General features: G+C 37.5%; 1 protein-coding gene across 1 annotated transcript in view; it reads left to right on the top strand.

Annotated features, from left to right (window-relative positions):
• ZNHIT6 (zinc finger HIT-type containing 6) overlaps positions 1 to 14,197 on the top strand; it is a 31,941-nt gene that overhangs the window by 10,654 nt on the left and 7,090 nt on the right. The window contains exons 6-8 of the mRNA XM_071565038.1: positions 462 to 530; positions 1,306 to 1,386; positions 1,901 to 1,981. Coding sequence (XP_071421139.1) covers positions 462 to 530; positions 1,306 to 1,386; positions 1,901 to 1,981 — 231 coding nt within the window. The remainder of the gene's footprint in view (positions 1 to 461; positions 531 to 1,305; positions 1,387 to 1,900; positions 1,982 to 14,197) is intronic.

Here is a 14,197-nt window from a genome sequence, read left to right on the forward strand (position 1 = left end):
ACACACTTTCTGCTGAGGCCATTACTGCTGTGAGAAGTCAGGTCCCCTGTTTGTGTAGAACCTGGCCTTAGCTGGAACCTCTGGCTGTTATTGTTGCACAGGTTTGGTAGTCTGTCCTGGGTGATATGCCAAAAAGCAGTTTTCTTTTCTGCAATTAAACAGCACGTGGAATATACCTTTAAAATGTGAAATACTGTTGATCAGTTAATTGGTGATATTTTACCTGTATTTTTAAGGAACATATTTTCATCCCATGAGGATGAGCAGGATCTGGGAACATTGCATCTTTCAAAGGGCATCTCAGTTTCTCTGCATGCCCCTTGTATTCTTTGAAGCCATTCAAAATGTTAACTATTTATTTTCTCCTGCACCTATCCTGTAGGCTACCCTGCTTTATCATAGAAAAAATAAGTAACAGTTATCAGCTAACACTAAGAATATGCATTTCTTTTTCTTTTCAGGGAGAACAAGTTCTACTGGCATTTGAAGCTCATATTTCCTCACTGTCATGCTGAATACACTTTAAAAGGGTACAGAGCTTGAAAAACAGATTTTTAGACAGTTCAAATTAATTTTCTTGAAGTTGAATTGCAAAACATTTTGATCAGTTCTTATCTGGTTCTGTTACACAGGGTAGACTCAGGTATTAATTTTAGTCTTAATTAAAAGGGCATTTAAATTAAAATATTGAAAGTTGTATAGTCCTTTCCTCTTTGAAAGCTAGCAGGCTTTTCAAATCAGTCAGAATGTTTGGTTGTTAGTCCTTTTCTCTATGTAAACAGCAGCTTGTATATTTGTAATAGCAACAGCCATACACCTCACATATTCTATTGTCATGGAGCAGATGTTCAGCAAGACTTGCCATCCCTGGAGCTGACCTTCATATAGGGTGAAATGGTGGCATTGTTTGCTTTGTAGGAAAGCCCACAAGCACATTTGGAAAAGGCTGAAAAATAAGCTTTTGTTGACAAATCATTCTCCTTTTTTCCTAGCCTGAAGGGGGGGTGAGAAGTATGCCCTTGTCTGCTTTTCGGGCTGTAGGGACAGCATGTTCCTATTGCAGGGTTAGAAAGTAGAGATGCATCTGTTTACTCCTCATGTTTGCCTGTGAAATCCAGTGCTGAAACTGAGATAAAGCTGTCGATACCTATGCAGTATTGATACACATTTATGATCCTCCCATAAACTACTCTGTTGTGCCACTGTAGCGTGCAAATACACAGCTGCCTCCAAGTGACTCATAATAGATTTTTGTGTACATGATGAACCATGTCTCACATATTTGATTTTTATCTCTGGTGAAAGGGTGCCTGACGATAAAACACTTGCTGATATCCTTAAGCCGTACATTGATCCAGTGGAGTCAGATCCTGTAGTTTGTCAAAGGTGTGTATTGAATAACTTTTCTGCCTATTTCATCTAATACACTAGTAAAAGAAGGGAAGGATTCTAAATCAATAACCTTACATTAGCCACACTTTCATCTTGCAGAGCTGAGTTCCCAGTCAGCAGTATGTCCTTAATTCCTGTGATGAAAACCATCCTAACATTCACCAACCAACTAACCCTGGGGTACAGCCACCAAATTTAAATGAGGAAAAGATTAAGAAATTGGCTCATGGCATAAAGATCAAATAAAGCAACTGTAATTCTAAAAAATGCAACCATAATTAACCTCAGTTGAGGGGACAGTAAATCTTTTCTTTAGTGTAATTGGAAAAACATATTAGTAATTATAACTCTCATTTATAGGAAATACTTAGTATGTGGAAGATCATCTTCATGAAAAAAATGCATTATTTTGGCTATTGATATTCAAGGGATATCCATCTCTTGTGGATGATGGGAAGAAAAATCATTATATATAATTGTTTCTTCACCTTTACTACATTTTTTCCAGGTTAAAAATCTATAAAACATCTCCTCAGTCAGATGTACAAATCTTAATGAAAATAGAAAACAGGAACCGAAACTCTGTCAGGTAAGGTGGTTCTTCAGTTTGTGTGCTTCCTGATGCAAAATAACAGAAAGAAGTAATACATTTCTTAGTCTTTATTGTTACAATTGGAGATTACATAATCTCATAGATTAAACTTCAGGGAGTAATTACTAGCTGTCTTAAAAATTATTCAGCAAAAATGCTTTTTCTTTTACTATGTCGACATTCAAATTTCAGTGTAATTATTGAGTGAGTGTACCTTTACCTGAGCTACTTCAGCAGCAGTCCATGCCAATGTAACAGAACAGAGGTTTGTGTTAAAATTTTAAATGACTGTAGATATCCATTCCCTTCTGGAAGTTCCTCTGTGGATATGTTAACCTCCCCAAGACAGTTGACGTGATAGTTGAGGAAAATTGTCTTTTTAAATGACTGCAGCAAAAATTGTGTGTACCAGAATCCAATTGCTGCATTTGAAATTACACATTTTTCTCAAAGTTACCAGCTCATCACTCTTCATGTTACCATATTTCTGTGTGTGGGCTTTTATGTCTCCAGAATTCAGACTTGTGCAGAATTGTTTTCTTTGTTTCCAGAGGAGACAATAATCTTGAACTTCAAGATTTAACTTCAAAGAAATATTTTTTGCTGGTATAAAATACCATTTTGAACACTCCACCCTGTTGTCATTGTTACTGGAAAGGATATGTATCAGCTTAGTATCATAGCTTGTTGTGGTTGACCAGTGATTCCTAGTTAGGCATCTTAAAGTACATTCTTGTCTTCAAATGTAACAAATGTAAATAATATGCTTCCCAAAAACATGATATGTTATTTCTAAGGGAGGAATGAAGATATATTAAAAGAATTTTAGTTGTAACTGAGCTTCCTGTTTGTGCTGTATTTTTTCCTCACTAATATTAAAAAATGTGTAATGTACTTTGAAATTCAAGCACAAACTCTTAATTATTTAGATTGTTTGTTGGGGTTTTTTTGTAATCATTATTTGAAATATGGTTGAAACATTTGCTGTTAGAGCTACCAGCTAGAAACCTGTTGGTTTTAAGGGAATTTGAAGATACAGAGCCATGGTTCTTCTATGCAGGAAGAAAACATGAAAGGCTGCTCAGTACCCTGTTGCAAATGTGGGAATAGAGAATTTTCATTTGTGGATGCTGAAGTTATCAGGGACCAGCTATTTCAGCTGAATGTTCCGAAGTCCATGGGGCCTGATGGATTTCCTCCTAGAGTACTGGAAGAACTACTGGATGTTATGGCAAGACCCCTCTTGATCATATCTTAAGGGTCTTGGGAGTCTGAGGAGGTCTCTGCTGACTGGCTGTTGTGGTTTAGCCCAGCAGGCAGCTGAACACTGCACAGGCCTTCCCTCAACACCCCACACCCCCAGTGGGTTGGGGAAGAGAATCAGAAAAGAAAAAAGTAAAATTCTTGTGTTGAGATAAAGACAGTTCAATAGGACAGAAAAGGAAGGGATAATAATAATGATGATAGAAGAATTAGAATATACAAAACAAGTAATGCATAATGCAGTTGCTCCCCACCCACTGACCAGTCCCCAGCCAGTTCCCCAGCAGCAGCCCCAGCCGGCTTTGCACTTAGTTTATACACTGACCCTTTGGCCAGTTGGGTTCAGCTGTCCCTGCTGTGTCTTCTCCCAGCTGCTTGTACTCGCCAGTCTGCTGCTGGTGGACTGGTGTGGGGAGCTGAAAAGAATTTTGAAAGTGTAAATATTAGTCTTTCCCATTTCCTTTTTTAGGAAAGAAGGAAAAGTTGGTTTTTTAATAGCATGTAAAGTTCACCTTTTAACCTTCTTTTTGGTCTTTTGAAGTGGAGTCTTGTAAGTTGTGTAGAAGGTTTGGGAAAGAAACCAATTTACTATCAAAGTTGACTGTTTCTTGTGCTCCTTGGTTTTGTTATTACTCAACCATTTCCCTCCTCTGAAGTCTCTATAACGCTTCTTTATTTCACAGATTGGAGCAAGAATTCTTCTTCATGAAGTTAAATTAAATTAACTCAAATATTCTAATGTTTGAGACTCATCTGTATTCCCAGAAGCAGCTGTATTGGTTGAGTACAAAGTTGAAGTAATTAGTATTTGTCCCACTTAGAGAATGTGAAGTTTGAAGTACAAAAAGAACTTAGAAAGTTAAAATAGAAGAGTGTTTTGACTTGAGAACTGCAGTTCCTCACTTGGAAATTATATGGATCTCTTCATATAAGTTGGTGGAGCTGGCCCAGCTGGGGCAGTGCAGACAGGTCAAGGAGACAGCATATTGAAAGAAAATTCCTCCTCTGAAAGAAAAGAACAAAGTTTGTTTGAAATGATGGGACTGCTATGTCAGCAGAAAATCATCTTCTGTCGACACAAGCTGTGTCTGTGCCAGTAGGCGCTCTCAGCACAGTTGTGCCAGTGTGGTTGTGACAAAGGCTCTGTGAGGGAATTCAAATTTTTACTGTAGTTGCATTACAGTTAAGTAAGAGAGAATTTAGTTTTATTTCTTCTCCTTTGGTTCCCCCCCCCTAGTTAAATTAACTGGGGGGTAATGGTTGTTATTCTATAAATCAATACCTGGAATTGCAGTGGAAGTACTTGTGATTGAAACATGACCAGCTTGCTGCTTAGCTAGGTATGGAACAAAAGCTGAGGGCACACAGAGCTCTCTCACCTTTATCCACATTTCTTTAGTAGTGGGGAGCTGTTAACTGCTGCTTTGTCTAACCTTGAGTGCCACTGTCAGCTCAGAGTAATTTCTCATCCTGTGTCTCGTGATTTTAGACTGTATGTTCCTGTATGGCAGAATGCTCTTCTGTCACTTGTGGGCAGACTGAGGGAATAGGGTTGGTGTAGGATACCAATCCATGTAAGTCTGCATGAACGTTGTGTTATCCACAACTTCTGTATACACCAGAAAAATTTCTTCTCCACAAGCACTAGATAACAGAAAGACTGTAAACATACATTGTTAGATCAGATGTTGTTTTTAGGCTTAGCAGAACCTTTTGAAAAAAATACTTTTCATAGTTAAAATTGCATATTATTGAGGAAATGCAGTGGTGTTTTGGAGAGTATATAACAGGATTATTATAGGTTATAAAATGTTAGTCTTCTAGTTTTAAGATAAGTATGTTTCAGAAGGATTTTAGTATTTCCTGCAATTGTTTATGAAACAGGAGTTTGTGGTTTAGTTTTGGCTGTTCTGTGTTTGACAGCAAATCGCCCTTTTAGTTTGAAGGTCCTTTGTAGAATGCTTTAAATTTTTTGGTTCTTTTTCTTTTCTTTCTCCAGAAATACAAATTAGCCACATAGTACAGATTTCTGCTTTCTCACAGGAGTTTTCTGCAGATCTTCAGAAAGCCACTGGTGTGCAGGTATCATGGATCGCTGCGAAACACAGGGCTTCCTTTCTTCCAGTGACGTGTCTTTTATCATCAGTGGGGACAGTTCTTAAAAGAACTTTGTGATAAGCTCTTATTCCTGTCTTCTCTAAAACCAGCTTGTAAGAATTGCTCTCAGTATGAATTAATAGCACTCCACAGCTACTTGGGGTGACCTAAAGCATAGTATCTCCTCATGTCCTCTCCTCCCTACCCATCATCTAATGCTCTATAACTGTAGGTTACACTTGATAGTCTTCTCAACTATACTTGCTTTATTAGGAATCTTATGAAGGAGGGCTTGAAAAAATTAGTATTACACAATTCTCTTCTTCGTTTAAAACCTTCTCATTTTTAAAGCAGTTTGGAAAAAATCTGCATTTGAGTGGGTCAGAATAGTTTTCCATTTGGTACTGCTTGCTTCTATCACCTGTTATGCAATATTTAGTTGGTGGTTGGTGTCCGTTCTTCCCTTGGTTGTAATTATTCCAAGAAAGGTTTAACTGCTGCCTCTTGGATGATTTTTACAGTCTACATTCTTTTATAAAGTACTATTTTCTTTCTTCAGGATAAAATAGTGTCCTGATTATCTTCAGACCTTTATTTGGGATGCCTTCAAAGTGACTTCATGTGGTAAGAGTGTTTTTTCCACTAAGGAAAGGAAAGGTGCAATGGCCAAATTACACAATCTGGTTTGGGAAATACACCTTTTGATTTTCTCGAGAACAGCCTTGTCAGGTTTGTTTAACAAAAAAAAAACAAAACAAAACAAATCAAAACAGCTATCAGCCCCTTCCAGAAAGAATTCCTAAATCAAACAGATCCTTGGTATTTGTTATTAGTTAGTATTCAAAAGTTAGGTTGTTTTGTAACTTAGAGATACTGAATGAAAAATTTATTTAGTCAGCCTTGTCATATAAAATGATCCTATTTTTAGAAGAGAAGTAAATGCAACAAACTTAATTTACAGTAGATACTTTGAGAGAATTGATTAAATAAACCTTAATGAGGTTCAACCATGCAATATCTTTTACTGCATTCAGCAACATCTTGCATGCATCTAGTTTAGTTTACTCTTTAATCACATGCTTTTAGTTTAATAGAATTAAAAAATAGTGCTTTTTAAGCATCTGTGTTTGCTCTTTTGTATAGTAACGTTCTTTCTTTCCTAGTCAGAATGGCATGTGAATGTTTTTGAAAATAAGTTGTAGAAAACTTTGAGGGGATTTGAAGATAGGAGTAGGCACTGACAGAATATTTCGGTGCCTGGAAAATATAGTCTGATTGGCCTTAAGAGCTTTGCAAAGCCCATTGCTTTCAGTGGACCATGCCCTTGAGGGAACTGGAGTACAGAACATTACCAGACTGTATCCTGTCCCTTTCCTGTTGTAAAACTGTCACACCATACAGGGATGTATATGGAAGCAGTTGTAGAATTGTTTTCTCTATCAGTAGTACTGGTGCAGCTCATGCTTCAGTTACTCAGAAAGCAAAAAATGCCCAAAGAATTTTTGTGCCAGTTCCAACATCAAGGGGTTTCTTACTCACTGTGGGGACACTGGCTGGTGCACATGAGAATGACTGGCATGTTTGCCACTTAATTCTTGTGGACCACAGAGAAGAAAATCTGCTAAACAAGTATCAGAGATTCTTCTCTACCGAATGCCATTGCTTTATGGTGGTGAACATTTACTTTGCTTTAACCGATTCAATGCAGTTGCTTCCCAGAAGGCTGGATGATGTTAGTAATTTTGGAGCACTTCCCTGTCTCAAGATCATCTGGCAGAAATGCGAGTTATTTCCTTGGATGACTGAATTCTGTGCTCAAAGAGAATTTTCTTTTGTAGTCTATTATTTTAAATAACTAAAGGTTAGAGCACATCAGTAGGTCGCAGCAGTCACAGTAATAGATTTAGGAAGAAGCTTTTTGCTTTAGTATGTGCAAACGAGCCAACAGACTTTTGGATAATCATTTTGGAATTCAGAAAGTAGTAGCAACATAATGGAACCAAATCCTTTTTAATGTAGTATTTAGATTATTTATTTCCCTATCTTTAAAAATGTCTGTTAGATACCTGTTTTGTCAGCGATTTTACGATTATAGAAAAAATGTTATATTGAAATGCATTGAAGGTAGCCTCAAATATTGTTAGGTTAGTGTTTTCCTTAGGTTTTCATACTCTCTTCCTAGGGCACTTCCTTCTGCATTAGCATTTGTGAGTAACTTAATGTAAATCTTAGACATCATACAGTCTTTGCGTTCTGCTTTTTATGCGTAACTCAGTTTCTTTAAAATGTTACTGCTGTTAGTGCAGTGCATCATCCTACTACAACCTTGTTTCAAAAATACTACTTCGTCTAGCAAAACAAATATGCTAGAATTGGCATGTTTCAAGCATGATTTCCTCCTTTACATTTTCTGCAAATGTTAAAAAATTTGGGGTGATGTATTTAAGATCCTCTAGTCTTACTCTAGAAGCAATTTCTTTTCACATTTGTGTAGTATGTGGTATACATGAGACTGGAATTAGGGATACGAATCCCTAGCTGAACTGCTGGCCTTGGCATGAGTTGGATCAGACCCCAAGCTGGCTTTAACCTAGGCCAGAAGATTGACAGCAGAATTCATTACGCGTCTCTGGCTTGCAGCAGCTGGCACAAAAGGAGCTCTGCCAGCTTTACAAAAGCAGGGATGTAGCTTACAATAGTCATTCTTCACTGCACAACTGTAGTCAGGCATTAGTGACTTTGTGCTGTTCAAGGGGAAATAGAATTTGGTCTGTTCAAGGGGAAAAAGAATTTGGTCTGTAGTTTGTTTCTTAAACACAGCACTCCTGTGTATGAATACTTGCTGCTGGTTTTTCCCAGTGTTAGATTTTGGTTTATGTGGATTTTTTAATACAACTTCAGCTTTTCTTGCTGAATGGTTTGTTACATTTTTCTGTAGGTAATTTCAAGCTTTGTTACTGTGGCCATTTCAGTGTCATTTTTCACATGCTCCTTCTTTATCTGAAAATCAGTCTCTCTGCTGACTACAGCAACGCAGAGCAACAGATGCCAGGTTACACAGCTTTTACTGTAAAAACACTCACTTTTTCTTCCTAGCTACTTACGTTTTTCCTTGAAATCCTGTATTACACAACATAGATGGAAAGCAGAAAACTAGTAATTGCTGCATGTAAGTGTGCATGGTCTGAATCTGTAGCATGCATAGCTAAGTGTTTCAGATGTCTGACTAGAATTACTTGACCTTTCGGAAGATTTTTGGGATGATTCCAAAAAAACCCAGTTTGTCTATCTACTAACTTGAGCAATCATTCATTTTTTCTTGAAAGGGATTCCTTAATGAACCAGTAGACGCCTGTTTTTTTAAAGAAACAATCCAGTGTTTTGTAACCCATGCTGAATTCTTTTGGCTGAACTGTTTTATAATTAATGGTATTGCATTAGACTTTCTAGAGTGTCGTTGACTGAGACATTTATTGCAGAAAGATTTATTTGAAATCATAGCCTCTGCTCCAAAACTCTGCTGTCTGTATTGCAGCAAGTTAAATTCAGACAACTTGCAAAGGCAAAATACATATGTAAAGGTGGGGGATGATAACAGTAGGTGTTACAGTTGGCTTCAGCCAGTGATTTGACCTGTCCAATCATGTTAGTGGTGTTCTGTAAGCCCCACAAGCAAACCCTCGAAGCTTCAGATCCTTCATGCTCACAAAGCAGGTAGGCAGACCACAAATTCTAAAACACAAAGAAAATTGTACACAGTATCCACTTTTCTGCATTGTAACTGGGCTTGAAGCATGAGAGCAGCCCACCCAGCACGTGCATGGGCAGATTTTCTGTCCTCTCTCTTAGGAAATGTGCATCTAGGAAAGGCTATTTCATGAACAAACCTTGCAGTTTGCTCCAGCCTGCCCTCTCTACTGGGGACAACTGACCTGTATGGAAAAAGCCTTCATGGAAGTTCATGTTGTGTGTATCATGCACATATAAGGCAGACTGGAAGGCAAAGCAGGCTATGAAATTCACGAAAATATTGCAGTTGGAAAACCCCTCTTGAACAATCTGTTGCCCCTTGGCTGAGGGAAGAAGCTGGTAAAAATAAGCTGTAGAGCAGAAATAATGTTCAAACTATTTGTCCCATTCCAGTCTAGCATAAGTGTTTTGAGATGTATTGAGAGGTTTGATTCAACTGTGTTGGCCGCTGTTAAAATATTTATCTGAAGGAAAAAGGATTTGCTGCTGGTTTCTTCGAAGAAAAAGACATGATGAAATGCTGACTTAAAGTTTGCAGGGTTTCTCAGTTTTGGGGACCAAGAAGTAAGAGGTTTCCAGAAGCAAAGATAGAACCTTCTTTCTGGACAGTTGAAATGATAGGCTGAACGGGAATCTGCAGCACTGTGAAACATGGCAGCACAGCCATCAGTGTTTTCACAGAGTCAGAGTAGAGGAAAACTTCTTTGTGTTCTTGTCAGGAAGGAGAAAACCTGTTATTTCCTCCTGATGCTGCCAAAGGGGAATCCCTCTGTTTTTTCTCTTTCCTGATGGAAATGAGCAAGGCCTGATTGTTTCAACATTGCCAAAGGAGGGAATTGACCTTCCTGCTTGTTTGCCAAGAGAATAATTTGTTTCCTTTATTTCATAGCTCTTCCTTTTCATTGTAAAGCATTAGTAACCCATTACCTTAATGGAAGGTAATGGCACTGTGATTCCCTTGCAAATAAGTGTATATTTATGTATGTATTTCCACTATTCAATACAGAGAATTAAGGGTATTCAGACTTTCTCCATATGGGCCAAATTTAGAAGTTAATATTTGCTATCTAGGGGTTCAAAACAAGAGAAGTATTAATTCTTCCCGACGTGGTGGTTCATTAGATTAACCCAAGCATAATAGCAGAACTACTGCCAATTTACAGTTACTGATTTCTCATCAGTTTTATATTTCTGTTTATTTTAGCAGTGTACAAAGGAGATTTGAACTGTTAGTTTTCTGAACATGATATATAAAGAGTTTTTCATTGCATCCTTTGATATTCCTTCGTACAACCTGTACCTCTTAAAATTATTTAGTTATGTTTCATGAGGCTGTAATGTAACTAGACTTAGGACATTGGCTTTTTCCCTGTGATCATGCCAGTATTGTATTAATGGCACAAGTTTCATATTTTGACTTCCCTGCATTTTTGAGGAACCATGCACAGCTTTTACTTGTACTAAATATGCCACTGATACCTTTTCAGTTTTTGAAACTTCAGGCATTCATCTCTAGTAGTCAACTCACTCTCTTATTAATAGGAACTTTTCCGTTGTGAAATTTCATAGTGGCTTTAGGTCTTCTGACTGTCATTAGCTCAGGCTGTTTTGTTTCTTTATCTAAGTCATATAGTAGCCTTACATGATTGTGGTGTACCCTTTTTCAGTATATCAGCTCTGTAACATTTAAAGAATTGTAAACCTTGAGCTTTTGAGAAGTTTGTAAAGCTGCCTGGCTTTACAAAGCAAATAAATTCCCATGTGTGTAAGGAACTGTTGCCATGATGCACTTGAATTGCAGTAACTTCACTTGCTGCTGGATTTTTGTTACTTCTTTTCATTATGTCTTATGAGATGGGGAAAGTATTTGCATTCCTGAAATTCAGTATTGCTTTATTTCTGTATTCTTTGAACCAAATTCTGCCAAATGCAGAAACTGACATTTGCTGGTTTCACATTTTCCTTTTGTTTTATTGTACTTTCTTTTATAACTAAAAGATGCAGAATGTTCTGCACTTCAATTAACCTTTACATCATTATTGAGCGTCTCAAATCTTTTTACCACATCACTCTTAAAGCTCAGTCCCCTAAATTGTTGCAGCAGTTGTCTTATCTGCTTTATGGGCTTTGCCATCAATTGATATATTTTTCCATTATTTTCATTAACAATTTTTACTTGGCTTTTTTTCTTTGTCAAATTGCCTCATTCTCAAGAGGTTTAAACAAGAACAGTCTTTGTGCTTCTATGGTGACATACTTGTCTTATTTTGCTTATCTCTTCGTTTACTGTTCTGTATATTTTCTAAGGTAAAAGTGAACAAACCATTAAATCTTTCTGGACATCTACTATTGTGTCAAATAATCTAAGTGACAATTGGTGTTCCTGCTCTCTTCACCTGTGGTTTTTTTTCTTCTAGGATGTTTTAACACCCTGAAACATGTAATAAGATGTGTTTTGTGAGTTCAGGTTTTCTTTCTCTATTTTAGACTTGAGTTTGTAGTAGTTTTTAGATCTCCATAGTGGCAGAGCCTCTTACAGCCCATAAAAGAGATGAGACAGTGGACTGTTACAGCTGGCCTGAATATGGTCTTTGAAGAGGACCTATGGCCAAAATATGGCAAGGGAAAGGAACAGCTTCGTGGTTTTCTAGTTATTTGAATGTGCCTTTATCTATTCTGTGTATGTAGGTGTAGTAAGGAGATAGTGATAATGTCCAAGATGCTTTTCCTGATTATGCTGGCCACTTTTCTTACCGTACTTTTGTAGCTGGTTCCTAGCAGGACTTGTGGTCAAAATGGTTGGTAAGAGATTTTCCTTTGTTTTTCCAGAAAAAGCACATTTTTTATTAAAATGTGATGGGCATTTGACTTGAAACGGGATTGGCCAGGCATCTGGTCTGTATCAGTATTGGTTGGATTATGCAAGTATCAGTAGTATAGAGAAGTTAGTGAGCATTTGCAGAGGCAAATTATGGAGGTCCTAGACTGGGAGAAGAGACATAACCAAGAGTTGAAGCAGAAGCTAGCAAGTTTTCAGTATTTGTGTAAACTGTAGTATAATTTTTGTCATATTAAAATATCAACTTGAATTGGGCTCCCATCCTCCCTCCTTGAAAGTTTTCAGGCAGAGTACTCCTTCATTCTGCTTTGCTGTTGATAAGAGTTAATTATAAAGGAAGCGTTACAGCAAGTCTTTTTGTTGGTTTGTTTGTTTCAGATCTCTGATGTTTTGCTCATTGACTTTTCTAATCTTTTTTTATATAGAAACTAATAAAATTCACAGTTTTAGACTTTTTAGAATGTCAGAATTCTAGTGACAAAGTTAAATATAAAAATTGTTCATTGTTTCAATACATTATATTTACTTTCTGCCATACAACTTTCCTTTCATACCTAATTCAAGAGTGCATTTCCCCACTTCCATGTTCACCAAATCATAACCACACGGAGAGGTTATTCACCACTTAGGAATGAAAGTCCATCTGTTAGTTATTATCTTTGCTGTGCTGCAGCACTTCAGAATGAGTGCTTGGGAGAGACTTTAAATGCTGTACCCAGTCTTTGCCCTCTTCTAGACAAATGCAGATACTTAAGAAATGCTACTCTGTTTGGTCTGGACAAAAAAAATTCCTTTGTTCTTCCCATAAGTTAGCATAAGTTTGATTGGGGATTTTTAGGACTAGGCTCAAAATAGATGGCATGATTTATTGTATCTGAGTTATGCCAAGTAAATACCTCGATGTTTCCACTCAGTTCTAGGAAGAAAAATCATCTTTGTTTTAAAGTATGTGCAAGGGTTTTAGTTGATCTCTCTCACAGGAAAATCATGAACGTCATCATGCAAATATGCATTTTAGTAATATTTACAGTTATTTACATGGCTAAAACTTCTTTGTTCACTTTTCAGTGTCTAGAAGACTAAACTAAAGAAATAACATGGTTGTAATTTATCTTTAATTCCAAATTGCAGATTTTTCTTTATTATTATTAAAATCAAAGTTCCTGTAGATGACATTCAGGAAAACCTGATCAGCAGGGAATTTCCTGCTGTCTGAATTCATGGAGACAAGTTACGCCACTGCAGTGATAGCCACGGGCTCCATTTGAGGGGAGCTTGTTGTGATGCAGTGACCTAATGTGGCATTCCTGCCTGTGGGAGACAGATTAGGAGGCTGAGTTGTTGAATTCCTGGAAGGTGGTGGAATAACTATAGATAATGAAACTAGCCTTTCCAGAAACTCATAGATGGTATCAGAAGTGCAGAGCCACCTTAATTTCAGTATTTTCTGAAAGGTAACAAAGCTGTTCATAGAACAAATATAACAGTTTATATGGGAATTGATGTGAGGTTGCTGAATCTTGCTAAATTTTCTCAATTATCACAATTTTTGTAGGCTTTTAAATTGCTTACTGGCAGGCAAATTCTACTTCATTTTTGTCCTTCAAAAAGCAGTTGTTATTTCATGCCAACTAAAATCAAAAGCTGTTGTCTGCTAAGATCATCTCTTTGTGGTCCTTAGAAATGGAGTCATTTCTTATTAAGAAAAAATCCAGCCTATTTATTGCTTCGTAACGTGGACATAAAGCCTTGCTTCGGGCAAGAAAATAATCAGGGAAATGTATTATTAGATGGTGGGAGTTGTTCAGGGAGGCTGAGGGAATGTATGGAAGGGAAAGAGAAAATATGTGGAAAGTAAATACCAGGGAGGAAAGAAGATTGAGAGAGAAGGTGCCAAGAGAAGTCCCACTGAATAGTGGGATTGGGAATCCATAGTGCAGACAATTTGTATGAGCTGGACAGTGGGAGAAAAGAGAAAGGGGGGGGAGCGTTTAAAAGAAAGATGTGAAAATAGGTCTAAAGGCAATAGTTCTGTTGGCATGGTCAGTTTGGAGCCAGGCTTATCTCAAATCAATGCTGGCATGAAGAGCTGAAGGAGCTTGTTTAGAATGACACAGTCTCAGTTAAGTTGTTTCCTGCTGCTGGTCCTGGAGCATGGAAGAGTCCAGCTTAAGAGACAGACTTAACGCTGGTTGTTCATTTTACTGGGTCGTTACTTGGAGTGCACAGTGAAGGAAAGGCCTGAAGAACATTGCAGCTCATTG

The sequence above is a fragment of the Pithys albifrons genome, chromosome 10 (genome assembly GCF_047495875.1).
Source record: "Pithys albifrons albifrons isolate INPA30051 chromosome 10, PitAlb_v1, whole genome shotgun sequence".
Classification (NCBI taxonomy): domain Eukaryota; kingdom Metazoa; phylum Chordata; class Aves; order Passeriformes; family Thamnophilidae; genus Pithys; species Pithys albifrons.